At 46.0% G+C, this 27793-nt stretch overlaps 2 protein-coding genes across 19 annotated transcripts in view; one reads left to right on the top strand and one right to left on the bottom strand.

Annotated features, from left to right (window-relative positions):
• SNAP47 (synaptosome associated protein 47) overlaps positions 1-9497 on the bottom strand; it is a 118851-nt gene extending 109354 nt beyond the window's left edge. For all 12 annotated transcript variants that reach the window (XR_003998717.1, XM_030549848.1, XM_030549846.1 and 9 more), the window contains exons 1-2: positions 9410-9497; positions 347-887 (exon numbers count right to left, since the gene is read on the bottom strand). Coding sequence is in view for 11 of the 12 variants with exons in the window: in XM_030549848.1 (XP_030405708.1) it covers positions 347-843 (497 nt within the window). In the remaining variant the exon portion in view is untranslated. The remainder of the gene's footprint in view (positions 1-346; positions 888-9409) is intronic.
• A 78-nt stretch (positions 9498-9575) lies between these two features.
• Positions 9576-26129, top strand: JMJD4 (jumonji domain containing 4). 7 transcript variants are annotated; one of them, XM_030549861.1, is made up of 8 exons: positions 9576-9664; positions 11028-11323; positions 11595-11719; positions 12800-12965; positions 15106-15231; positions 20712-20979; positions 22792-22938; positions 24937-26129. In XM_030549861.1, exons 2-8 carry the CDS (start codon positions 11244-11246, stop codon positions 25246-25248), a joined length of 1224 nt encoding a protein of 407 aa, XP_030405721.1. In that variant the 5' UTR covers positions 9576-9664; positions 11028-11243; the 3' UTR covers positions 25249-26129. The 7 variants fall into 7 exon arrangements, with proteins under 7 accessions (XP_030405721.1, XP_030405720.1, XP_030405717.1 ...); XM_030549860.1 differs by having other exon boundaries at positions 9632-9708; XM_030549857.1 differs by having other exon boundaries at positions 9654-9708; positions 10977-11323.
• The last annotated feature ends 1664 nt before the right edge of the window (positions 26130-27793 follow it).

Genomic DNA, 27793 nt, shown 5'->3' with positions numbered 1-27793 from the left:
AATGGTTATGCAGCTCCTGAACAGACCCCTCCCTTATAGAGTAAAACCACAGCAGGGGTTCTTCACGTGCACGGAGGAGAGGGTAAAATTTACCCCAAGTGAAAATTAGTTTGTTAAGTTCTCATGCTAGCCCTAGGAGAGGATTATCGACATCACAAAATCACCAGGCCATCTGACATACTCAGCACTCCCTAATTAACACAAAACTGGAAGAATAAAAGCATTGCAACTTGAAAAAAGGTATATGGAAGGGAATCATGTGAGTACTGAACATGAAAATCTAAGGTTTCAGACATATACAACATGAACTATCAATTATTGTTCAGCTCCAGTTATGCTACTGTACCTGTCTGCTACATCCATTTCAGAGTCAATCTTGTTCAGTCCTTTCATGATGTTATCAAACTGTTCACCCTGATAGTGGAGCACCTTTGTTGTATCCTCCATACGTTTCTGGGACGCAGCCAGTAAACCAGTCAGTTCTTTCCCTTTCGTCATTTGCAGAGAATCTGCCTGGGCGCCAGCCCCTGGGCACGACAGCAGCTGCTCTCTCCAGAAGTGCTCGAGGATGTTGAAGACCACGTTTCTGTTGGGCTGGAGGGAACTGAACCAGTGCTTGGTGGTCTTCTCCAGAATTGTGAGGGAGCTGAATATTAAACTGGAGGACTCCTTCTTGATCTCACTGATGCTGGAAAGATGGAAGCTGACCAGAAGTTCTCTGGTCTTGTCAGCTGTAAACCTGACCGCAACAGGAGTCAGTGAGAGTCTGCCAGAGACCCATCGTTTCTCAGTGTCTAAGTAATAGGAACAGGGCCACGCATGGATACATATGTCTGCATTCATTAGCTCGCTGTTAGACTCTTCTATACTGATGACAGACCTGTCACCTTCAAAGTGAGAAAAAGAAAACAAGTAAACAAGGCAGAAAAAATACATCTGAGGTGATTCTTGTAAATTAGGGTGCACAGATTAAGGATGTCCCCATAGGCACCATACTGGTGAGTAACTGATCTCAGGCACCAGCCATCTTTCAGTGTTGCCACTAGGTCATCTCAGGTATGCAGGTAACCAGTGTTTGGCTGTTGTGAGCTTTAGGGGGTAGAATTGGCCACCTCTTCTGATCCATCTCCAATTTCACTTTGAAAAGATTCCTCTTTTAAAAAAAAAGGTATTTTATTATTGTTTCCTCTGACAGCAACTCCAGCCTTCCCCAGCCTCTCCTCCCCATTCCCAAATGATCACATTTCACTGAAATACTCTTATATTGTGTATTTATTATATTTGAATCATTAGTATATGGTTGTATTTTGATCATCTGTAGTGCTGTGGTGGTGCTTCATAAATAAAATACTTTTATATGCATGCTTTAATCAGCATTTTTTTAAAAAAATGTACCAAAATAGAGTATAGTTAGTGAAAAATTCCATCTTTGTATAAACGACCCAGGCTTTCATTTCCATACGCATCAATTAATAAATTATTGTAAACACATAAGGCATTAGCTGCCTATTCACCATGTCTCAAAGTGGTGCCCGGGGGCATTCAAAGGTTAAGAGAAGCAGAAATGATTTCTACTACACTAAGCACAAGAGACAACTTGTTTGATTTACCAAAAGATACCAGTGCAGCCATCTAAACATTATAGAATTCTTCACTGTTTAGCATGAACATTGTATAGCTCTTTAAAAAACTTCTTTGGTCAAACATAAGCAAGTGGCCCTATAGCGTGCTCCTACCACAAAACACATGTGCTGCATAGGATCCAAACTCACGCCATGCCTGGAGTTTCCTTTATTGTTGACATAAACATTCCGAGCTCAACTGTTCCTATGGCAACCCCTATGTCCCTAGTTCCCTTAGCCCAGAGGTGAGCAAACTACAGCCAATGGGTCACATCCGGCCCACCGGCTGATTTAATCCAACCCTTGAGCTTCTGCTGGGAAGTGGGGTCTGGGGCTTGCCCCGCTCCGCGCAGCTCCTGGAAGCAGCAGCATGCCCCCAGCTCCTACGTTTAAGGGCAGCCAGGGGCCTCCGTGCGCTGCCCCTGCCCCAAGTGCTGCCCCTGCAGCTCCCCTTGGCCAGAACTGCAGCCAATGGGAGCTGCACGGGCAGTGCCTGTGGGCTGGGCAGCGCGCAGAGCCGCCTGACTGCGCCTCCACATAGGAGCCAGAGGGGGGACATGCCACTGCTTCTGCGAGCTGCTTGAGGTAAGCGCCACCCAGAGCCTGCACCCCTGAACCCCTTCTGTGCCCCAAACCCCTGCCCCAGCCCTTGTCCCCCTCCCACCCTCCGAATCCCAGGATTAAATCATATCCCTGAAAAATGGTTTGTTCATGTCAAAAACTCAAAGATGGAATCGTAATTTTAGTGCACACGTGGAAAAGGAGAGAGGGAGACAAGAACACAGCTTCCAAAAAATACACTTGGACCATCTCCTGCTCTGGTAGTCCCCTGCTTCTTTCTTTTGTCCTGTGACCTACTTTGTTCCTCTAAATTAGTTTCATTTCCCCAGAATTTTAATGCTCAGATTGTATGAGTTTGTACATTCAACAAGTTATACAACAGCGACATTGTGTTCCTTACTCATATTACATCTTGTGAGCAGGCACTGAATAATAGTGATTTAAATGATCATGGATTAATTATCTTATTGAAGTCTTTGATGAATCATAACAAAAATTACAGATCCTCAGTGTTGCAACACAGGCTTAAGATACTATGGTACTTTATTTGCTGTAAGCAATGAAAGGGTAGGTTATTTACACCGTGTGGCCTCCAAAGTCAGATTAATCTAGACAGCAATTTACGTTGTGACACTAATGACTAGTTTGATTTCAACTGTGATCTGCTTCCCCTTGTGAGAATTTTCAGGAATTCTAATACAAGCCAAAAAGTTCACAATCTTCTTGCTTTGAATGCCATCAGTCTGATTCTCTTTTGGCCCGCATGCTACAACTAGTCACCAGATCTTGTATATCTAAGCACATACATTCATATACACTCCTGGCACTGATATTCCTACCTGTGGATCTAACCTTGGTTACTCACACTATTAATCACATTTATATCAACGGGCCTATTTGCATAAGGACTACTCACACAGGGCCAGAATCCGACACACTCAACTTCAGTACCTTACTCCACAGGTAGCCGCACTGAAAATAATGTGAGTAAGGGCACCAGAATTCAGCCCATAGCAGATGTTTGCAAGATGAATTGTCACTGTTTGTCCTAGCAGGATTACCATCCTCCACACACACTACATTATCTCCTTTACAACAACTTCAAGTCAGTTACTTTTCGGGCTGAGGCAAAATAAACAAGGAAATCCAGTAAATCTAGATAGGCTAAAACTATCGGATTTTTTTGATAAAAAGTTTTTTGAGGAACAAACCTATCTAAAAATAGCTTTAATTAAGATATATATTTGAGCTATAATGTCTTATCATGGAATAGGGACTATAAATTCTAATTCTATAGTATGAGACAACATATTCATGTAATGTTTAAGAAAAGTTTTGTAAATGAGTTCCAGTAGTTCATGGATTAGGGACCCAGTTTTATGGAGTTCCAGGGGCTTCTGTATAGATTATTTAGGTTAATCTTTCTATCTACCCAATGGGACTCAGTGCTCAGTCTAGAAGACACCGTCACTGAGAACTGCAAAACTAAGCATCAAACTGTGGATTTGTGTCTCTGGAGATAACATGCTTGTTAACAGCAAAAATGTTTTAAAATAAATAAATATACAGAGGTGAGAAACAACAGACTACAGTCCTATTAAAACAGCAAGGAGTCCGGTGGCACCTAAAAGACTAACAGATTGATTTGGGCATAAGCTTTTGTGGGTAAAAAACCTCACTTCTTCAGATGCAGCAGCCCTATTGTTTCTCTGCAAATCTGTGTACAGAGAGTCAATCCCTTACTTCTCTCTGAAAGTGCAAAGTTTCAAACAGTTCAATGAATAGAAGATTGGAGGGGGCGGAATAGATCTGGACAAGGAGAAGTCTGGAGATAAATGTCAGAAGGGAGGGACAGGCAGTAGAAACAAAACTGAAACTGTTTGAGCAGCATATTCCAGAATGCATTTTAATGTAGAAATCCACATCAAATCGAGTCTTCCTGACCACTAAATCCACCCTGGTTAGCCAACAGACCAATCACAAGGCTGAGAACTAGAAGGAGTTCAAGCTAGCGATGCCTCCGATTTGCTGTGTGACTTGAATAAGTTGCTAAAACATTTAGCCTCTATTTCTCCACCTATATATTGGTGATATTTCTCTACTTCACAAGAGTACTGTGAGGCTCAGAAAGAATTATCTCAAGGATTTTTTTTACTTACTATTGTTATATCTAATACATTACATTTATACCTGAAAGGTCTGAAGAGGAAAAAAAACAACCCAACTTATTTATCTGTTTTTCTAGTTTGTTTACTTTGGGCATGACACTACTTTGTGCTTAGTCAATTTTATTGTTTCCTATGTATAGGCAGTCATTTTCTTTTGTTTGTGCGGGTCTTTCGCACAGAAAGATGGATGAGAAATAATTTTAAAGAACAGTGTAGTGTGACTGTAAAACAACAAAAATTAGCAGGGATACTCCAGAGCAGGTGCAGCACCTAACACTAAGGGTTTTGCAAGCACAATTAAACCAGCAAAACCCTCCTGATAAATAGAAGTATTTATACAGGTATAGATTAAGTTGATTTGGCTAATAGACACAAGGTATGCTAGTATAAGCACAGTTCTAACATTATAATTATGTCCACACCAGGGCTTATACCAGTATAACTTATGTTGGTTCCCTTAAGTTTTTTTTTTTTTTTTAACTAATAACCCACTCCTGACTAGTATAACTTTTAAGTGTAAACCAGACCTAACTTTTTGAAATTTACTAGATTTCAAATTGACTGTATACATTTAGTTACAGTTTGAACAACAATTTAAAGACCAATAAGTGTTTTTACCCTCTCTTTTATTTAAATGACTGAGATTATTTACCATTCTGGCATTAACCTGTAAGTACTTATTTAAAACAAATAAAATAGTTACACAGTACTTAGCTTCTGCCTCAAGAAACATTAACAATCATATCAGAGAGACAAGGTAGGCAAAGTAATATCTTTTAGAGGACCAAAGTCTAGAAGATATAACAATATTAAGAAAATATATTATCCTCAGTCACCTTGTCTATCACAAATATTGATACACTTCTCACAACACCTCCGTTAAGTAAGGGGATATCAGTCCCATTTTACAGATGAGGAGATTGAGGTACAGAACCATTAAGAGACTTGCCCAAGATCACATAGGAAGTTTGTGGCACAGCCTGAAAAATAACCAAGGTCTTCCAACTCCCAGCCCTGTGCCTTACCTACTGGAACAAGACGTTTCTCAGTTGTTAGCCCTTGTTAGTAATAATACATCCTCCTACTGTTTGGTATGGCCATTCTTCTCATTCTGTCTGTAGGAACGTAAGGACAGTTTTGAATAAAGCAACTGATACTAAACTTTTGCCAGATCTCAGACTGGATATGAACCATTTCTTGGGTTTGGGAAAAAGTCCATAAGATCATCCTTCCTCTCACTGTAAACATCCAATAGCTTCCCATTCAAACAACATTTTCTCCCAGATCCTAAACATAATTAAACTAAAATCTCTGATGTAACCTTAACTATGGCCTTTCAACCGTGCCACCATAATTGGAATAATAAATATTATATATCAAGTTATTTACCTCTGTCTGCAGATTCAGGATTCTCAGGCAGCCTCAGGGTTGCCACCTTTGTAAGTTTTTCCTTTGTATTCAAGACAGCAGGTTAGTTTTTGTTTGTTTGTTTTCTCTTGCTATTTCTTAATGCCCAAAGCAAAAAAAACAAATTAACTGTGGAAAGGGCAAAATCCTAGTACACCTGATACCAAAAAGAAAAGGTCTAATGATAAATTTTCCCTACTATCTTTATTCTTTAACTCTTGGCAGAAGGCAGACACCTGACGAAACTCCTCTCTCCCTCTCTCCAGTAGAAGAAAACAATCAGCTACTGGGGATTTACATATGCTATGTATTCTTGGGTCACATGACTTTTGACGCACTGAAGGCTATACATTCTTTATCTTGCTAGTCAGTTTCTCTCTGTGCCTGAAGACAGAATGCACAAGCAAGGATCTATTACTAATTGTGACTTCGGAAACTGTAATTGTCCATAGCTATTGCATATGCATTTTCCCCATGATATGCTTAATCATCATCTTCGTTCTATAGCAGGCTTTTTTGTCTCAGAAGATCTCATGGTACTTTAGAAATTGAAATGGTATATAAACTAGTCAGTCAGGAATCATTTAATTGAACAATGAAGCCACCAACCGCACAGAATGTGGCAACTATTTAATAGCACGCAATACTTCATAACAGTTGAAGTCAAGACGTCAAGAAGCATGATTAGCATAGGAGGACAGACCTGCCTCCCATCCCAAGCCTCCCACCCCCCAAAAAGGAGCAGGGAATGAATGCTGGAGGGGAAGGAATTAAACATATTTAAACATACAGTTCCAGCCATAAACTGTTTACAGTGGTTATGCCAGTGGTGAGCTGTGATTACTTCTCCTTAGTTAAGAACCACCCGGATACTCCACCTGGTAGGACCAGAAGCAGCCAAAACAGAGACTGGGGAAAACAGAGCCCAGCCAGGGCCACCCTTGTCCTGGTACTCCCCTACACTCAGAACTGTGCAGCAGAGACAAACCGCTCCCCAGTCAATCTGCCCCCCCCCCCCACACACACACACTCTCCCTTGGAGGGAGGGGCTACGACCCAAGCAGTGCTCATGTGGGTTGCAGAGAGGACTCAGGAGCCAGCCAGAGACTCCACATGGTACAAAGAGAGGCAACCAAATCACGGACATTTGGACATTCCTGTCAAAACCATTGACTATTCTGACTTACTTTGCCCTGTGCACAGGGGCTATTTGCTTCACCTTCTTCTTCCCTCACAGGCCTGATCTACACTATGAAAAATGTCACACTGTGCAATGTAGTTAAGCCAACCTAAGTCCCTGTGCCGATACTGTTAGGTCAAGGGTGGGTAACCTATGGCCCATGGGCCAGACTGGGCTCATTGGTTAATTTAATCTGGCCCACGGCGCCCTCCCCCACTGGGCAGGAGCCATGAGCGCCAGTTTGCCCTGCTGCAGGGGAAAGCCCTGAGCCCCCCTGGGCGAGTGAGTGGCTTGTGATTGATTTTTAATGTGGGTCAATGGCCCGTGACAGAAAATAGGTTCCCCCGGCACCCTGGTGTTAGGTCAACAGAAGAATTCTTCCATTGACCTAACTACCCTCTCTCCAAGAGGTGGATTTACTACAGACCTTCCATCGCTGTAGTACGTGTTCACATTGCAGCACTTCAGCTGTGGCGTTTCTAGTGTAGACAAACCCTGTTGCTTCACTCAGCTTCATTCCATTCCTGCCCTTCCTACCCTCTTCTCCCCGTTCCCTTCCCTTTAGCTTATCCCCTCCTAATTAAACCCACTCCACCTCCCAAAAACATGGAATATAGATCTCTTTCCTCATCCTGTCTCTGTGGTCTCATTGTTTCCTTGTACTACTCCATCTAGCTATATCAATCTGATGTCTTATACTTGAATTGTAAGCTCTTTGGGGCATGGCCTGCCGTTTTGCTGTGTGTCTGTACAGCACCCAGCGCCTACAGTGGGGTCCTAGTCCATACTAGAATACAAATAATAAATGGTAACAAAATAATTTTTATTATCATCTCCCTTACCTCTATCACTGCTCACTTTTATCTCAATCACCAGTTATGTCTTGTCTTTTAGACTGTAAGCAATCTGAGGCAGGGACTGTCATTTACTATGTGTTTGGACATCACCAGATGCAACAGGGCCCTAATCCATTTGGCCTCTAGGCACTACGGCAATTTAAATGCAAACAACAACAATTGGTACAAATTAAATCATCATATAAGATGGAAGAGACCTATTATTTCATCCTTTCTATCTCCCAGAGTCCAGTTGTGATTGACAAGACACTAGCAAATACAGTGTAAGAAACACTCTAGTTTTAAATATCCCAAGCAATGGTACTTCTGCTTTTACTCAGGGAGAATATTCCACAGCCCGACATCCCACTGTTAGGAACTTTTGCTTGGATTCAGGATACATTTTTGGGTTTTTTTTATACTCCTGCCTCTTTTAATTTCAATACTCCTAGTTATATCCCTGAGTATCAAACTAAATTCCACTCTACCCTCATGTTTTAACCCTTTAAATATCTGTACATCATCACATCTCTCCCCAATCCTTTAATCACCACTTAATCAAGTCACATCTTTCACCCTTTCAATCTTTCCTGGACCTCCAATTAGTTTTGTTGTTCCTCTCTGAACTCCTACCAATGTGTCAATATTTTTCTAGGATTGCAGCACCCAGAACTGAATTAGATATTCCAGGTGCAGTTGGACAAGACTTGTATGTGATCCAGGGGGTAGGATACCAGATTGGGAACCAAGAGACTTTGAGTCTCTCTCTGTCTCTGCCACCAATATTACTGTGTAGCCTTAGGCAGGTCCCTCAATCTCTCCCTGACTCAGTTTCTGCTGAGATGATGAGGATGAGGTGATTCTTCCTCTTTTGTAAAATGCACTGAGATCATCACCTGAAACGCATTACATAAGTGACAAGTGTTCTTAATTCTTCCCAGTGTGTGACACCATGCTTCTACATATGCTGTTACATTACACATAGTTTAGCATCCACTTTCCATGTGCCTTCCCCCACCATCCCCAGTGTTAGAGCATCCCACTCTTGTTTCCCTCATTGAATGTCTCTCTCAGGTATTCCCCCATCCTGCAAGAATAAGCTGTATTTTCCAAGATAACTAATCTTCAGTTGCCCACTCATATTTCAAACCTCTCTTGGTGCCACTATTTCGCTTCTGGCTTCACTGATGTTTGAAGCTTCTGCCCAGGTTAGTATCATGGACAGGCTAGTCTGAAATCCCCTCTCACCCCACGTCCAGCAGTGCCCTCCCCACGCCCAGGGGGCCCTCCACACCCCGCTGCTCCCCCCCCCCCGCAGCGGCCCCCACGCCCAGGGGGCCCTGCACACCCCGCTGCTCCCCCCCCGCAGCGACCCCCACACCCAAGGGGCCCTGCACACCCCGCTGCTCCCCCCCCCGCAGGGGCCCTAACGCCCAGGGGGCCCTCCACACCCCGCTGCTGCCCCCCCCGCCCAGGGGGCACTCCACACCCCGCTGCTGCCCCCCCGCAGCGGCTCCCACGCCCAGGGGGCCCTGCACACCCCGCTGCCCTCCCAGTGACCCCAGCAGGGATCTGTGCGTTCCCTCCCTCTGACAAAGCGGCCGTGGGGAGGGGGCACAAAGCACCACGACTCACCTCCCCCAAGGAAAGGGGCCGAGGTCCTCTCAGCGCCCACTACGCCGCTGCTGCCGTCCGCGCCTGCGCCTACCGCGAACTTCCATTGGCCGAGCCGCCCCCACCCTGTCCTCCCGATTTCTCTCCCCCCCGGGAGCGTGCGACCCCGCGCTCCAGGTTCCGGTCTTCCAGAGACCCCCTCGCCAGGCGCAGGCGCAACCCAGGTTCCCCCTCCTCGCCTTCCCCGCGCCCGCACCTAGGGAGCCGGGTCACGGGGTGCGTGCGTCGCCATAATGCGTCCGGGTAGTGGCGGGCCCACGGTGCGTGACCGGTCGGTCCCTCACCCCCCCCCCGAAGCTGGGATACCGCATCCCCCATCCCTGGTCCCCTCATCCCCCATAGCGGGGAACCCGCCCTCCATTCCTGGTCCCCTCACCCCCCCCAAAGCTGGGATGCCGCATCCCCCTTCCGGGGCCCTTCACTCCCCCCATAGCGGGGAACCCGGACCCCCCATCCCGAGTCCCCTCACCCCCCCCAAAGCTGGGATGCCGCATCCCCCTTCCGGGGCCCTTCACTCCCCCCATAGCGGGGAACCCGGACCCCCCATCCCGAGTCCCCTCACCCCCCCCAAAGCTGGGATGCCGCATCCCCCTTCCCGGGGCCCTTCACTCCCCCCATAGCGGGGAACCCGGACCGCCCATCCCGAGTCCCCTCACCCTCCCCATAGCTGGGATGCCGCATCCCCCTTCCCTGGTCCCCTCACTCCCCCCTTTCCCTGGTCCCCTCATCCCCCATAGCGGGGAACCCAGACCCCCCCATCCCGGGTCCCCTCACTCCCCCCCCATTCCTGGTCCCTTCACCCCCCCTAAAGCTGGGATGCCGCATCCGCCTTCATGGGGCCCTTCACCCCCCCCCATAGCGGGGAACCCGCCCCCTATCCCTGGTCCTCTCACCCCCCATAGCGGGGAACCCCGACCCCCCATTCTGGGGCCCCTCAGCCCCCCCCCCATAGTTGGGATGCTGCATTTCCGATCCCGGAGGCCCTTCCCCCCCCAGCGGGGGAGCCCGAAGCCCCTCCAACTTTCCCGATAGCAGGAGCCTGGATTCCCCCTCCTCTCCAGAGGCCCTCAGCCCTTGCCCCTGATAGCAGGGGCCTGGACCCTGATCCTCTCCTGGGGACCCTCACTTCGTGTCTGCTGGGTCTCTCTCAGGGTGGGGCTTAGGGGTGAGTTTCAGGCTCTCGGATTTCCCTTTAGATGCTGGGATTAAGGGGAGTTTGGGGATATGGGGAGATGCCTTCCCTGCCCCGTCATCTATCTCATTTCCCCCAGGCATCGCTGCTATCACTCCCTGTTCCCTTTCAACTCCCTTATTAATTTTTAATGATTGGGAGCTGCCTGTCCATTTGCAGCAGACAGAGCGGTGCAGGGAGTATGGAATAAATGCAGGAGCCCAGCTTGATTCCTGCAGGGTCTAACCTTTTAAAACTATCCTATTTAGTGTTTTCTTTACAGTCTGATAATCTTAGAATTGGACACCTTTTATTTATTTGTTTGCTTGCAAAAGAAGCTTCTCTTTTTATTCACAGATCTGGGGAGAGAACCTCACTGAAATGAACATATCTGCTGTTTATTTCTAGAAACAGGCAAGTGGCCCTTCTCTTCTGCGACCTATTGAGAATGCCAAGCAAAAGCATGGGAATAATTTAATATGAACATGTAACTAGACTATCTACCATTGACATGAAAGATCTACAAGAATAGAGGCTTTGGTTACTGTGATTTGTTTGTAAAGTAGCCATTCGATCAAGGTGCATTGAAGGATGAAGAGCATTGAAGAATATTTCTAGCCCTATATGGTGAAACACAGATGGGAAGAACAAGGCTTTTCCTGCAAGATTTTATCTATATTTTGGAACTGGACATTTTTTTACTTGTGAGTTAATTTTCATAGATTTGAAAGATCCACTCAGATTAATGTACTGTACAGCTGTTTATTTTAGCCTAACTAAATATTGTCTGATCAGCACCTTCTCAGCTAAGTACCAGGAAAGTCATATAATCTGAATGGACAGAGCAGCATTTGCCTGCTCCACTGCATTCTTTCATGATTACAGCAGCGCATCTCATGGTGCAATCTGCCTGCCCCAGGGACATGTTGACTATATTGAAAAGGTAGAATCGTTCAGTTACTCCGATTTTTTCAGGGACTATCTGATTCCCAACCACCCATGTGTTTTCTCAGCTAAATTCACTGAGGGCTGGGGCAGCAGGAGGAATTGGGTGACTCGAGATGGGAAGCCTAACTTTGATTATCTACTGCAGCATTTTGGTAAGTGATTACGTTTTTAATATGTCATTTAATATGAATGATAAAAGTCAAAGAGTTTTTAATAACAGGGCTTCTGCCAGTGACAACTATCCTCTGAGCCTTAAAGGGATTAACCTCTCAGTTGATACATTAATTTATAAGAATATATAAAAATGGTGCATCTAGCCCAGTATCCCATCTTCTGAGAATAGCCGGTGTTAGATGCTTGAGAGGGAATGAACAGAACAAGACAGTTATCGAGTGATCCACCCCTTGTCATCCAGTCCTTGCTTCTGGAAGTCAGAGGTTTAGGGACATCCAGAGGATGGGGCTGCATTCCTGATCATCTTGTCTAACAGCCAATGATGGACCTATACTCCATGAATTTATCTAATTCCTTTTTTAATCCAGTTTCACAGCATCACCTGGCAATGAGTTCCACAGGTTGGCTGTGTTATGTGAAGAAGTACTTCCTTATGTTTGTTTTAAATTTGGGGCCTATTAATTTCATTGGATGACCCCTGGTTCTTGTGTTATGTGAAGGGGTAAATAACACTTCCCTATTCACAATTTTCCACCCTCGTTCGTACCCTTTGCCAAGCTTTAATTTAGTATACAAATAAATCTGAACTCATTTAGGGCCCTATCGTGCAAATTTACACTCCTTCTTAACTTCACACACGTGGATAATCCCAGGCACATGCTCAAGTCTATAGGATCTATATTGGATGGATGCAAGCTTTGGCTGTTCTGGAAATCTAAGTCTCTCTTTATGCTGAGAGAGATTCTGAGTTTTGGCTACAGCCCATATCCCATTCCCAACACACTTAGCTTTGATGCAGTTTGGGTGGTGTCATTGCTGCATGGCCTCATTCAGTTAACACTTCCATAAATCATGCTATGAATAATGTTGATCTAAGGTTTAGTGAAGGTATCAGGAAAGCGAGGCTGGCTAGAGACCATGTTTTCGTAAGTGTGTGTAGAGCACCTAGCAAAATGGGGCCCAGATACTAGATGCTAACATACTATAAATATGGAAAGATTACAGTTTTGGCACCAGTTATTCTGCTTCCCAATTGGCTCAAAAAGTTTATATTTCAGGGAAGGCTGTAGTACCTGTTGCCAACTGTGATGTCAAGGAATACAATTCTAATCCAAAGGAACAGATCCCTCTCAAGGAGTACATAAGTTATTGGAAAGAATACATTAAAAAAAACTACCATTCACCCCGGGGATGCCTCTACCTCAAAGATTGGCACTTGTACAGGTAAGAGAGCACTTTGGAATCCTCAGTATGCTGTAATACAGCAGTGAACTGCTGCTAAACGGTGACACTGATCTTTCGTTACCTGATGGTTTCACTGAAGGCACCTATCCACTGAAATACTTTTCTTGCACTGTACTGATCTAAATGTGCCCCACACCGAAGAGTTCTTAAACATTTTCATAGTGTTGGCTCCAGAGGTGAAAGTAACTTAAGAGACTTACCAGTACACAGGGAGGCCAGGGTCCTGAGCAAGGTGTGTGTGTGGGGGGGAGGGGTTGGGGGCAGAGGATCTCAACCAAAAGGGGCAAGGCCACAGGCAGAAAGGGTGGGGCTGGGCCAGATTCCCCTAGCCAGCCCTTCAGCATGGCATGGGGGCGAATTAAAGAGCCCGGGGCTCCCAGCCGCTGCTGCTAGCGCTACCGTGGGGCTCTGGCGGTGATTAGCGGTGGCCGGGAACCCCAGAGCTCTGGCGGTGGTTTAAAGGACCAAGGGGCTCTGGCCACTGCCGGGAGCCCCGGGACCTTTTAAATTGCTGGGCCCCCGGGAAGCTGCCCCTTTTGACCCTACTACTGGTGTGATCGGCTGTGTACCAGCTCTTATCGGTATACCGGTTCTGACTACTTACTTTCACCTCTGGTTGGCTTTTGCTTTGGCCTTTGGTTAGTAAGGTAAAAATCTTACCGTTTTTAATTGTGTTTAATGCAGTAAGCACTCTTTCCTTTTTTAAATCAAAATAAATCATGAGGACTTTGCTCTTCATTTAATCTTCCCCTCCCATCTGCTCTGTTCCTATCTCCCCATGCAAAAATTTCCCTGCTCTTTCTCTGCCCCATGCATGCTGCCTGGATGCATCCTCCCCTTCTTGTCCTGCCCAGCTGTCTAGTGCTCCTCTCCCTCTGCTCTTGTGTCCCATCTTCCTTGAATGGCTGCTGCTCGTGGCTGGCAGCTCTGCTGCTGATTCAAGTTTGCTACGAGTGAGTTCTGATTCTCCATCGGTGTGGCAATGACTTCTCACAGAGGCATCTAGATAGAGCCCTCTTTGTATATGTCTGTTTGTTCAAACATCTAGATGTTACTTTGCCATGGAGAGCCTGGATGCCTGTAGAAACAGCTGGATGGGACAGCTCTAGGTATTTTGCCGCCCCAAGCACGGCAGGCAGGCTGCCTTCGGCGGCTTGCTTGCAGGAGGTCCCCGGTCCCATGAATTCGGAGGCAGCCTGCGGGAGGTCCTCCAAAGCCGCGGGACCAGCGGACCCTCCACAGGCATGCCGCCAAAGGCAACCTGCCTGCCGCCCTCGTGGCGACCGGCAGAGTGCCCCCTGCGGCTTGCTGCCCCAGGGACACGCTTGACGTGCTGGTGCCTGGAGCCGCCCCTGCAGCTAGAAATGAGGCGACATCATAACATTGCCCAAACCTCCTCACACCTCAGTTGGAGAACCACTGCCAAACGCCATTGAAAAGCCTACGATCCAGTTTTGGCTTTTTTGAATGTGTTAAGCAAGTGAGATGACTGACTAGTTGTGCAGATTTCTTAATGGAGTGGACGTGTGTTTACTAAGAGGAATTTAGTTAACGCTCACAACTCTCCTGTGAGGTAGGAAAACACAGTTGCACCCATTTTGCAGCACCTAGGGCTAGATTCATGAGGGGGACTCAAGCATAACTGCCCGTTTAGATGCCTACATCCAACATTTAGATGCTGTTGGCATTCACAAAATAACTGCTGAGCTGTCACCTAACTGGCTAGCTTACGTGGCTCCCTGCTCAGCATGCCGACTTTGAAAATCCCTTTTTGGGGTGTCTGACTCTTCCCAGGCATTGTATAGCCTGGACACCTGACGGAGGGTTGTGAATTCCACCAGGCGGCCTAAAAGTCGGGTGTTGCAAAGCCTTGTGACTCTAGCTGCAGGAGGGTTGGACTAGATGAGGGGGTTGGACTAGATGACCTCCTGAGGTCCCTTCCAACTCTGATATTCTGTGATTCTGAATTGCTTGTAGCGGATGACATAGCAAGGCAGTAATGGCCTCAATGAGACACTGCTCCAGTCACCTGACCAGTCTCTGCTGCTGAGCTTTGGGAAACGAGATGATGAATGTTTCTTTTCCCTGAAGCCTTTTTGCAATACTTTGTCTTTTTAAGGGCTTTCCCAGAACAAGATGTTTATACAACCCCCATCTATTTCACTTCTGACTGGCTGAATGAATACTGGGATGCCATAGGTCTGGATGATTATCGATTTGTCTACATGGGACCTAAGGGTTCATGGTAAAGTAACTGATTTTTTTAAAATTCCGATGAACTGTTTTAAATAATTATTAGCATTACAGTAGTACTGCAAGCGGTGAGTTGTGACCAGGTGCCACACAAGTATAACATAAGGCAGCCCTTTTCCTCGAAGGCACATGCAGTCTAAATAGGGACAACGTGTGACTGACAGGTATAAATAACAACAGGGGATGGGAGTGAGAGAAGGCGGCAGTGGGGACAGTCATAGGAATACTAAGGCTGCATGTATTACCTAAGAGTATAGTAAATGTGGCGAGATGATATTGCTTGATGGCACCGTTCTGTCCAACATCTCTCGCAATGACTCTAGTCATAAAACCCACAGAGTGAGATGTGAAAGGGGAGCAGCCTGGCCAGTACAGGTCCCCATCCTGCATCCTTAACAGGAAGAATCTGGGGAGATTTGCCTGAGTGTGGGCTGCGGAATCTGATCTAAAGGTTGCAACCAAGGCTAGTAAGGGAAATACAGAGGTTAGAACTAGTCACTCACATTAGGTTCTCTGGCTCAGTGTATCCAGGGAGAAGAAAACAGGAGGGAGAACTTGGGAGTATTACTTAGAACTTGGATGTGACTGTGGTTGTGTAGCACCTATCACAATGGGGTGCTGTTCTAGGCACTACAGTAATACAACCAAGTAATGATAATTGAACTTAGTATTAATGAAAGCACAGTGTATAAGCATCACTGGAGCTCCCTTATTTAGAGTACAGTACTGAAGGAATTCTTCAAACCTGCAGTGCCAGCTGCAGCCTCACGGGGGTGCTGACTAGTTGAGTGAGCACTTCTCAGATGGAAATCACTAAGGCCTGGTCTACACTAGCCTGTTATTTCAGAATTAGCGGAGTTAATTTGGAAAAAAAAAAAAAAAATGATTCCGTCCACACGACCAAACCGGTTTTTTCGATTTAAAGGGCTCTTTAATCTGATTCCTGTACTCCAACAGGCAAGTGGAGTAGCGCTTAAATCGCGATCGCGCAATTCTGGGTTAAAGGAATTGTGGACACAATTTGACATTATTGGCCTCCAGGAGCTATCCCAGAATGCTCCCTTGTAACTGCTCTGGACAACACTCTCAACTCCGATGCACTAGCCAGGTGGGCAGGAAAAGCCCCGGGAACTTTTGAATTTCATTTCCTGTTTGGTCACCATCAGCACACTCCACCATCACAGGTGACCATGCAGAGTCCACCATCACAGGAGATCACGCAGTCCTGGATTCGCCGACGAGCTCCAGCATGGTCGGAATGGGAGGTACTGGATCTCATCACACGTTGGGGAGACGAGTCTGTTGTGGCAGAACTACGTTCCAAAAAAAGGAATGCAAATACATACGCTAAAGTCTCCAGGGGCATGAAGGAACGAGGCTACTCCAGGGACACAGAGCAGTGTCGTACAAAAATCAAGGAGCTCAGGCAAGCGTACCAAAAAGCCAGGGAGGCGAATGGCCATCTGGGTCACAGCCCCATACATTCCGCTTCTACCGTGCGCTGCATGCAATTGTAGGGGGTGATGCCACCACTACTCCACCGCTGTCCATGGACACCTGCAAGGGGGGGAGTTGTACAGAGCAAGGAGGAAGAGTCATTGGAGGATGAAGAGGAGGAGGAGGACAGTGCACAGGCGGCAAGTGGGGAATCCGCTTTCTCCCCTAGCCAGGAACTATTCTTAATGCTGGATCCAACAGCCTCCCCCCACTCAGGCTCCCAGACCATGACCCTGGCGAAAATACTTCTGGTGAGTGAGAGCCTGATCTGAGCCACGCGGTGGGGGGCAGGAGGGAAACCGAGCCGTGCTGGGCTGTTCGCGTTTAGTTTAAAGGCTCATCCCTGCTCAGAGCCTCATCAGAGCCACACCGGGTGTGTGTGTTGTGTGAAGCGATCATCCCAGAGAGCCTGCAGGCCCTCCTTTTATATGGCAAACCCACCAGGCATTGCTTGCTGTGGGAAAGGGGGCCCAGCCGTTTGGAAGTATTGAAATGAATGTAGAAACAGCAGCAAAGAATCCTGTGGCACCTTATAGACTAACAGACGTTTTGGAGCATGAGCTTTCGTGCGTGAATACCCACTTCCTCAGATGCATGTAGAAACAGCAGAACCCCATGTGCCCCTAGGCTGCCTGCAAGCTGAATTCTGTTGCCCAGCTGTGTGTCATGGCTCATTCACACCAGAGTGTCCTCTTTGTTCTCTGAAATGTCTCTCTTAAAATGCTACCCTCCCTTTTTCTCCTCCCACAGGTGCAAATTTTTCAATGCAGCCCCTATCTAGTCCGTCCCAGAGGCTGGTCCAGATTAGAAGGTGGAAAAAACGAACTTGGGATGACATTTTCGCCGAGCTCATGCAGTCCTCTCGCACTGATGGGGCCCGCTGAATGCATGGAGGCAAACAGTTATGGAGTCCCGTAAAGCATTACAGGAACAGGAAGAGAGGAGGGAGACGTGTGATGAGAGCAGGCAGGACGCTATGGTCAAGCTCATGGGGGAGCAAACTGACATGCTCCGCTGTACGGTGGATCTAATGTGGGAAAGGCAGCAAGACCACAGACTGCCGCTGCAGCCGCTGTATAACCACCCTCCCTCCTCCCCAAGTTCCATAGCCTCCTCACCCAGATGCGGAGGAACACGAGGGGGGAGGCTATGGGGACCCACACACTCAACCCCAGAGGATCGCCCATGCAGCAGAAGGCTGGCATATGCGAACTTTTGATTTGGTTTCTCAACTTGTCCTTCTCTCCTCCTCCACCCCCCTAACCCAACCCTCCCTCCCCCATTCTGCCTTCGGGTTTCTCTCAATGTGCTGTGCAACAAATAATAAAGAACACTTTTTAAACAATTTTGACTTTATTTCCTTTCATATATATATAGGGGGCAGGTAACTTCAAGAGAAACAAATACAACTGTCACACTGTATCTTGGCCAGCCATGAAACTGGCTTTCAACGTTTCTCTGATGTGCAGCGTGCCCTGCTGTGCTCTTCTAATCTCTCTGTTGTGTGGCTGTGTGAAATTGGCTGCCAGGCGCGTTGCCTCAACCTCCCACCCTGCCATAAATGTCTCCCCCTTACTCTCTCAGATATTGTGGAGCACACAACAAGCAGCTATTACAATTGGAATATGGTGGTGCTGAGATCTAACTTAGTCAGTAAACTTTCAAACGTCCAAAAGCAGATTCTACCACCATTCCGCACTTGCTCAGCCTATAATTAAACTGCTCCTTACTACTGTCTAGGGTGCCTGTGTACGGCTTCATGAGCCATGGCATTAAGGGGTAGGCTGGGTCCCCAAGAATAACTATAGGCATTTCAACATCTCCAACAGTAATTTTCTGGTCTGGGAAGTAAGTCCCTTCCTGCAGCTGTTCAAACAGACCAGAGTTCCTGAAGATGCGAGCGTCATGCACCTTTCCTGGCCATCCCGCATTGATGTCAGTGAAACATCCCTTGTGATCCACCAGTGCTTGCAGCACCGTGGAAAAGTACCCCTTGCGGTTTATGTACTGGCTGCCCAAGTGTGCCGGGATATGCTTTCTGTCTATATTAAAGCCATCCACAATAGTCTACACATTTCCCAAAGTCACTACCCTTGATAGCATCTAATCAGTGACTGCGTTGGCTACTTGCAGCACTGCAGCCCCCCACAGTAGATTTGCCCACTCCAAACTGATTCCTGACTGACTGGTAGCTGTCGGGCGTTGCAAGCTTCCATAGTGCTATGGCCACTCGCTTCTCAACTGTGAAGGCTGCTCTCATTTTGGTGTCTTTGCGCTTTAGGGCAGGGGACAGCAAGTCAAAGTTCCATGAAAGTGGCCCTACGCATACAAAAGTTTCACAGCCCCTGGGAATCATCCCAGACCTGCAACACTGTGTGGTCCCACCAGTCTGTGCTTGTTTCCCGGGCCCAGAATCGGCATTCCACGGCATGAGCCTGGCCCGATGCCACCATGATCTCCCAGTCACCACGTGCTGTGCTTCTAGGAACGTCTGTGTCCATGTCCTCATCAGTATAGTAATCGCACTGTTGTCGCTTCCTCGTCCAGTTTTGCAGGTACTGCACATACTGCTGGATAATGCACGAGGTATTTACAATGGTCAAAACTGCAGCGGCGATCTGAACGGGCTCCCTGATTGCCGCACTATGGCGCCTGCGCGGGTAATCCTGGAAAAAGGACGCAAAACGTAGGAGGCCTGTTTGGTTCAAGATGGCCGAAAAGGCGGTAAATGGTTGTCTCCTGTAGCTTTCACGGAGTTGGGAAGCTCACTAGAGCTGCAAGACCGGGAGAGCAGAGTTTGCGGCGGAAGCTGTGCGGCTCAGGTCACGATGGCCGAAAAACGGCGGGGAATTGCTGGCGTCTGTAGCATCCATGGGAGCCCAGGACTGACAAAGTGGAAAAAGCGGCAGAAGCTATGCGGCTCAGTTCATGATGGCCAAAAAACGGCGCGGAATTGTTGCCATCTGTAGCTTCAAAGTGAGCCCAGGGCAGAAAACATGGAAAAATTAGCTAGCGACGCAAGAGCGGGAGAGCAGAGTTTGTGGCGGAAGCTGTGCTGCTCGGTTCACAGTAACTGAAAAAAGGCGGGAAATGGTTAGATAAAAGAGTAGATAGAAAGACGAGGGGACATGCAAGGTGGATTCATAGTACCAGGAGACAGGCAGTGCACCGTACTGCACCATCTGCTGGCAGTATGGCGTCTGCTGTAGCTTTCACAGAGGGAGGAGCAAGTGACAGCACACACCCAGAAACAGTCGTGAGAATGTGTTTGCCCCATCATGCACTGGAAGCTTAACCCACAATTCCAATGGGCGGCAGGGACTGCGGGAACTGTGGGATAGCTTCCCACAGCGCACTGCTCCGACATTCAATGCTAGCCTCGGTACTGTGGATGCACTCTGCCAAATTCACGCACTTTAGTGGGGAGACACAACACCGAATGTATTCCGAAAATTCAAATAGAATAAGTTTGAATTAATTTCGTACTGTAGACGTACCCTAAGACTCAGAGCCACAAAGGTTTTTAGGCTTCTAACTTCCATTGAAATCAGTGGGAGTCTTTGTGGATCTGGGCCTGAGTCTAAAACGTTGCCATTTGGTGGCGATAAACCCGCCCTTTCAGTCTTAGCTTCAGCCTGAACTGCAGAATCTGCTGCCTTTGAAGTGTGAGGTTCAAACTGAAAACTAATACTTTAGCAGAGAAAAGTGTGACAAGGGGGTGTAGCTGACCTGCTCCCCCCCCTCCCTCCAGTTTATTAATAGGGTGCTTTCTTGGCCCTTAACACATGACAATTGAAAACAGACCGACAGGGCCACACTCTGCCTTCAGCTATGCCTGCACAGCTCAAATTGATTCGTGTGGAAATATTCAAAGCCAGAATATGCCCACAGTCTTAACTTTACTTGATTTGTGCTTGTTTGCATCATATTTGCCTTTTGCGTCACATATGCTTAAACCTTTGACTTGGCCCGTAGGACTCCTTTTCACGCCGACGTCTTCCGCTCCTACAGCTGGTCTGCCAATATCTGCGGGAAAAAGAAATGGCTGCTCTATCCCCCTCGGCAGGAGTACCACCTTCGAGATCGCCATGGTAACTTGCCCTTCGATGTCACTGCGCCTGGTCTGCAGGACAGCAGCATTTACCCACGCTATGCCCAAAGCTGCCCCCCCGTTGAAATCATCCAGGAAGCAGGGGAGATAGTCTTCATCCCTAGTGGATGGCACCATCAGGTGTACAACCTGGTAAGATAATTGACAACTTAGATTTATATCAGTTAACTTCCTGAGAACCATCTGAAGAGTTGCCCTAACTAGCCAAGCCGCCTCTTTGCAAGTGACAGTTGCGATCTATGGGAAATACAGTCTCAGAACAGCAGCTTATGACCCCAAGTGTTATAGGATTAGCCTTATACCTGAAGCAGCTGGTCTGCTGAAAAGTGACTTGTGTAACACTAACAGCAGAGGATTCTAACCTAAGCAGACCAATTTCTAGATGTAGATCATCAATATACTTACACACTAGAAGCAAGAGAGAGCCCAAGGGCAGGGTGGGCCCATTACTGAATGAGGATGGAAAGACAACAGAAAACGCAGCAGTGACCGAAGTGTTAAATGCCATTTTTGTTTCCGTTTTCACCAAAAGAATTAGCAGTGATCGGATAACTAACACATTTATATGATTCGTTAGCAGATCAAAAGGTTTTGTGTAAGCAGTAAAGTTCTGCTGAGTCTTTAGCTAATTCTAAAGCAGGAAAGAAACCAGTTTACAATTTCTCACTGGGTTCCCATACTGTCCTGTCACAGATTGCGTTTCTCAGCCTGGTCACTGCCGGGAAGAAACTTCGAAGTTGGACCCAGGAGACCTAGTGTGCGTTTTGCAAAACCTTGGCCTTTGGCTTTTGCAAAATCAAGGCATATTGGGTATATCAGATCCCTCTTCTGTTTAATCCACATCACCAAAACTTCAGCAGCTCTCCTAAAAACGTAATTCTAGCTTTGACCCATCTTTAGAAATTATAGCTTCTGCTGAAGCAAAACCTGCAAAATATAAGGAATGATAAGGGAAAGCCAGGGTAAATGTTTGGTAGCAGCAGAGAGAGACAAAGGCCCAGATCCTTCAGTGGAAGTTAGGAGCTTAAGTATCTTTGAGGATCTGCATCAAAGTTCATAAGAAGAAGTTTAGATAGGGCTTTAAGAAAACAAGACCTCAATCCTGCACTCAGATCCCTTGTGCCCATGAGGATCCACTTCCAGGAGAGAAGCCCTGGAGGATAGTTTTGAATGGGATCCTGACATAAATTGGGAGAGTTGTTTTGTTTTGGATAGTGGGGGAGAGTAACAGTATATCTGTGTGATGTTTGGTTTTAAATGCATTTCACAGTTGAGGGTTTGGTGCACATCAGAATCTATAGGCAGGTGCCTTTGGGGTTAGAGTCAGTTCAATCATTTCTGTACTATATGCACTGTCTTTCTGTTTGCACTGAGCAAAACGGTGTCCCAAATGATCAGTCTCTGCGGTAACTATAGTGAAGTAACAGCAGGGAGTAACCCTGTCCCATTTTTAGACATAGCAAAAGATGCTTCTTACCACTTGATCATTTAGAAGACTAAGCAAAATAGCTAATTCTCATCTATATCCTGCACTGGTTGGGAAAGGATTGGATGACATAGGGGGATCTCAAACATCCGACTTACACTGCCACATACATTGTCCTCTTCAGTATCAACACTTCAGCTAATTTAATCTTCATCAAAGGTGTGGGCTGCAGTAGGGCACAGTACTGATTGTAGATGTGAGCACAGCTGCCAAATGTCCGTGAGAAGGACTGAGTATGGGGGAAGCTTAGGAAGCAGGGTTTGATTAGCAAGGGAGTTAAAAAGAGGTGGACACTGAAGATAGTTGAGGCCCAGAGAGGCCTTTCCAGTCATTGAGGATGAGGGATTTACTCTGGTTGGCACCAACTTTGTGGAATCAGTAATGGGGTCAGAGACATCACACCACACGCTCTTCTAGGCTGAGATGAATAATCAGTTGGACTCTGTGGTTTCTTCCAGGAGGATACCATTTCCATCAACCACAACTGGGTGAATGGCTGCAACGTGGCTATCATGTGGAGCTTCCTACAGGATGAATTAGCAGCCGTCCAACGGGAAATCAGCGAATGGAGAGACACTATGGAGGACTGGCATCTACAATGCCAGGTATAACACCCTGTCAGTCAAGTGATGTGAACCCCCCTTTCCTTGGGCTACTGTAGCACCTATGTAGTGCATTTCAGTGATACTGGACACCAAACTGATCCGTATTGAGAGGTCATGCTTTATTACAGGCTGGGAAATGAACAGTCCAATTTGTTAGGTGATAGCAAGAGACGTAAGGGATAATCCATCTCATTGATGCAACACTCAGTGTATATGCTACTGCTTGTACTTATTTGCCGCCTCCGGCAGGTCCTAAGAACATAAGAATGGCCACACTGGATCAGACCAAAGGTCCATCTAGCCCAGTATCCTGTCCTCCAACAGTGGCCAATGCCAGGCACCCCAGAGGGAATGAACAGAACAGAGAATCATCAAGTGATCCTTCCCCTGTTGCCCATTCCCAGCTTCCGGCAAACAGAGGCTAGGGACACCATCCCTGCCCATCCTGGCTAGTAGCCATTGATGGACCTATCCTCCATGAATTTATCTAGTTATTTTTTGAACTCTTGGCCTTTGAAAGTCTTGGCCTTCACAACATCCGCTGACAAAGAGTTCTACAGGTTGACTGTGCGCTGTGTGAAGAAATACTTCCTTTTATTTGTTTTAAACCTGCTGCCTGTTAATTTCATTTGGTGACTCCTAGTTCTTGTGTTATGAGAAGGCATAAGTAACACTTGCTTATTTACTTTCTCTGCACCAGTCATGATTTTATAGACCTGCATCATATTCCCCTTAGTCATCTCTTTTCCAAGCTCAAAAGTCCCAGTTTTATTAATCTCTCGTCATCTGGAAGCTGTTCCAAACTCCTAATAATTTTTGTTGCCCTTTTCTGAACTTTTTCCAATTCCAATATATCTTTTTTGAGATGGGCTGACCACATCTGCACACAGTATTCCAGTGCAGATGTACCCTGAGGATTCTGGTACTGATGTGATACAAATATATTAAATAATAATAATAGGATTGGGATGAAGGTACATTTGTATTACTCCTGCTTTTATTTTTTCCTTGTTCCATATGTGGCAGCACTCTTTAGTTCTCCAAAGGCAGGACTTTGCCATTACTTGCACAATTGTAATTTGCTTGGCAACCACCCTTTGCCTCTTGGTAACATGATTCCTGATGTTTCAACCTACATCAACATCTGGTATCCTACACGCTACCCAGGATAGATGGAATTTCCTTCAGCTGAAGGAATACCTTATTTCCATAAAGTTTTATAAAGGAAGTATCTTAATTATACCATAATGAAAGATGCGTTATGGGAACGGGGTGGTAAATTGTGATTGTTTTCAAGGTCCGTTTTCGGTAAGCAGCAGGTATATGACTGTGAAACCCTGATTTAGCTAGTCATCTTTTTATATGTTACATATTCACAAATATTGGGGATGCTGAAATGTTAATAGAAACTCATTACTGATTGCCTTGCTAATCTGCAAGTGCTAAAGGTTAAAAGCAAGCCTGTGTGTCCCTTGTTTCTAAAATAGAGTTCTCAAGCTGTAAAAATAAAACCTTTCATATTCCCTCACTTTCTTGCTGATAATTGAATAATAGGTCTTTGAAGAACAAAGGGCCTCCAGTCCGATTATGATTGTGTAGAATGTGTGACTGAAGAAAATTGGTTTGTTAATCTGCATCCATTAAGTCAATTAGTGCTTGTTAGCTGTTTGTTTCATAGGAGATGCTGGGTATATTTCCCTGCATGAGATCTCTTTACTGGAAATAGTAAGATCCTCTCTTACTGAGCTGGGGGAACCCCAGCCAGTAGAACTGGTCAGATAAAAGTTTAGGGGAAACTCTGGGGATACTGGGAAGGGTTTTGTTGGGACTAGTGAGATTTCCTGTCAGTTAACAGATTTTACTGTTATTAGGCATCAGGAAATAGCAAACAGGAGTCAGTTTTCAGTTACTTACTGGTTTGATAAGGCAGCTGCCTTTAACTCTAACTATTGCCGTAAATAAGGAGTCAACGTTTAATGTGTTTTTTTTTTCCCTTAGGTAATCATGAAATCTTGCACAGGCATAAACTATAAGGAGTTCTACAACTTCCTTAAGGTAATCGCGGAGAACAGGATTTCTGTCTTAAACCACGTTCTAGATGAAGAAGCTTCCGCAAAGAACACTCACAGAGCTGCCACCTCCGCTCTAGGCATGCTCCATGCGGTGTTTGATTTAAAAAGGACTGTGCAAGTTTTAACATCCTTAAATGCTAATGAAGATTTCAAGAAACTGAACCCTAAATCGCTGTCCCCACCTCCCGAGGCATTACTACACCACCTGAAAGCCGCAATAGACACAGCACTGTTATAGTTCCATATTTATTCAAGTATTTGTACCTATTGCAACATAGCTGCATGTAGACAAATCATAAAAAGTCTCCCTATTTTCCCCCTGTTAGAATTTAAGCACAATGAGCCTTAATGTAGATGGGGAGGACGCAGATATAGTATCAAGAGAAAAAGCATGTTAGGAAACTGAGTACACTACATTAAATTTCCTGTTTATATTGAAACCACTCTAAAAAGGGAAGAAATCTCCTGCAGAGTCAGAGATTAGATTCATTCCATGTAGCAGAAATGCAAGCAGCTCAACTGATCATAGCAGGAAGAAGTTATGCTCCTGAGAATCAGCCACGGAGGAAATTCAGCCATTGGAGTTGTCTAGAACCAAAAAGATGAACTTTTGAGATGTATCCTCTCAATTCTACACACCAAAGCATCTGTATTTCAGCAAGTTCACCTCTCTGTACTGAGATCACATAGAGCCTGAACGAAAAAGAGTTCTAGAAAGGCAAAAACATGGAAGTCTGTATGGAGCCGTAGACTGTGTGTTAATGAAAGGAAGGGTATTAACACACTAAGAGCAGTGCTGTGTGGTTACATAGCACAACCTAGGGACTTAAGGGTAATACACGTTGAAAATGACTGCAAGGGAAGTGGCCTCACAAGCATTTTCAGTTAAACTATAAAAAACACTCCCATTGCTGTTGGGGGTTTGTAGTAAGTCGTCTCCTAACAGAGAGTATGAGCAGTTTAATTCTAGCCACTAGTGCTTCTATTCAGATTATAGTTGAAGGTTTTTAAGCACTGAGCTGAAACGTAATCAGTCATTGACTTATGAAGTGACCAGTACGGGTGACCACTTAAAATTGCTGTTTTTAATATTGCACATTAAAATGTTTAAAAATGTCAGGGAACCTCTCATTCTTTCAAAGGTTGAAAAACTACCCTTCAGAATTAGTATGTTAAACATGTCTTGCATGTGCTATTTAGTAATAGATGTTCTGGACTGCCACTGGGAACCTATACTCAATTATCCTGTCTTCCATGCGAAGCTATGAAGATTTCTGGAAGATATCTGACTTTTCTTTCTTGGCTATGAAAGATGACTGGAAACTGCACAGGATCAAGCAGGGGTTCTGGGAGCCTCTCTTTGGATTGGAAAGTTGCCACTTTTGAGCAATGATGAAAGTAGAACAATTCACAGCTGGCACTGAATAAGTTTTCCTTTCTCATGCAGCTAAGGGCAACTGTTTTTGCCCTTCATACTACTTCCTTCAGGGGCCTGACTGGGATCTGTCACGGTGGTGGCATTCCATTGGCTTCAGTGAAGCCATGCCTGATTTACACTAGTGTGAGAGCCAATTTTGGTCCACTAAGTCCTGCAACATACCAATTACTACCTTAGCTACCCAGCATTTCTAGCTCCCATTGAGTGCAGTGGGAGCTGAGCATCCAGTGCCTCCATGATGCAAGGCATATATTTGCCAAGTACCTTGGAAAGTAATGCTTCAGCACGAGCACCGATCCTCCCTCCTACAGTCTTTACCTTTGGTTGTGTTGTTGTTCTGTTCTACAGAAGTTCTTATACCACGCTCACAGTAGCATGCAATAAGTGACATGACTAAACCCAGCTAGATTCATTTGCTATGGCTTAGGTGTGGATTTTCTTCACCCTGCCTGTGGGAATTAAGCATTCCAGGGAAGACTGTCCACACTAGGACTTGTCAGCTGCGCACACAGGGCTGTTCTAGCCACCAGAACCACAAATGCACCCTGAGATCTCTGCTGGCTCCTGCCACGGAGATGCTTTCTCAGCATGCCCAGGCCGCTGAGTCATCTTGTTATCTTCATGCCTCCAGAGAGGAAGGAAGCTTTGTTGGTGCTTAATTGGGTGTTAGCTGTGTGACACCACCAGTTTGTGAGGCACGCAAAGTATCTCTTGAAGCCCATGCCAGCCCTCACTTTGCTTTGCAGCTGAACAGGTGCAGCCTAGTCCCATTGAAGCATGCCCTGTCACCAGCTGTTCACAGAAATACCAGAGTTGCTGCACCCCAGGAGACAGCATGTACACTAGCTTGGTTGATTCAACTGAGGATCAGCTGTATAAACACACCAGCACTGACCTGTTTACTGTGCAAACACGTTTATCAAAGGCAACGAGTTGATTGTAAGGCTAATGGAAACAGAAAGGTTACTAAACTAAATCAACACATGCTTTCTAGAGACTAAACTTAACCATCTGCTGAAACACAGTCTATTCTTGCCTTGCAAGGTTTTCAACCCAGAAATATGATGTTACTTCCTGACATGTAGGATAAAGAGGTCTTTGTGTCTTCCCTGTATGGTCCCCAATGTCAGTTTGTTCTCACAGTCAAGATGGCACCCTATGGTTTATTTCCTGGTGTGCTGACTTCACACCTTTCTGTTGAGTTTTATATGCAAGCAGGGCTTCCAGTGTGTTGGCTCACAATGCTTAGTTCACCTGTTTGCCACGGTTCATAGGGCAATATACCGATATGTCCGTTGCTGCCAGAAACCTGTCAATCCTGCCTTGATTCAAACTTTTAGGAACA

Source organism: Gopherus evgoodei, chromosome 2 (genome assembly GCF_007399415.2).
Source record: "Gopherus evgoodei ecotype Sinaloan lineage chromosome 2, rGopEvg1_v1.p, whole genome shotgun sequence".
NCBI classification, from domain to species: domain Eukaryota; kingdom Metazoa; phylum Chordata; order Testudines; family Testudinidae; genus Gopherus; species Gopherus evgoodei.
This window is presented reverse-complemented; position numbering and strand designations above follow the sequence as displayed.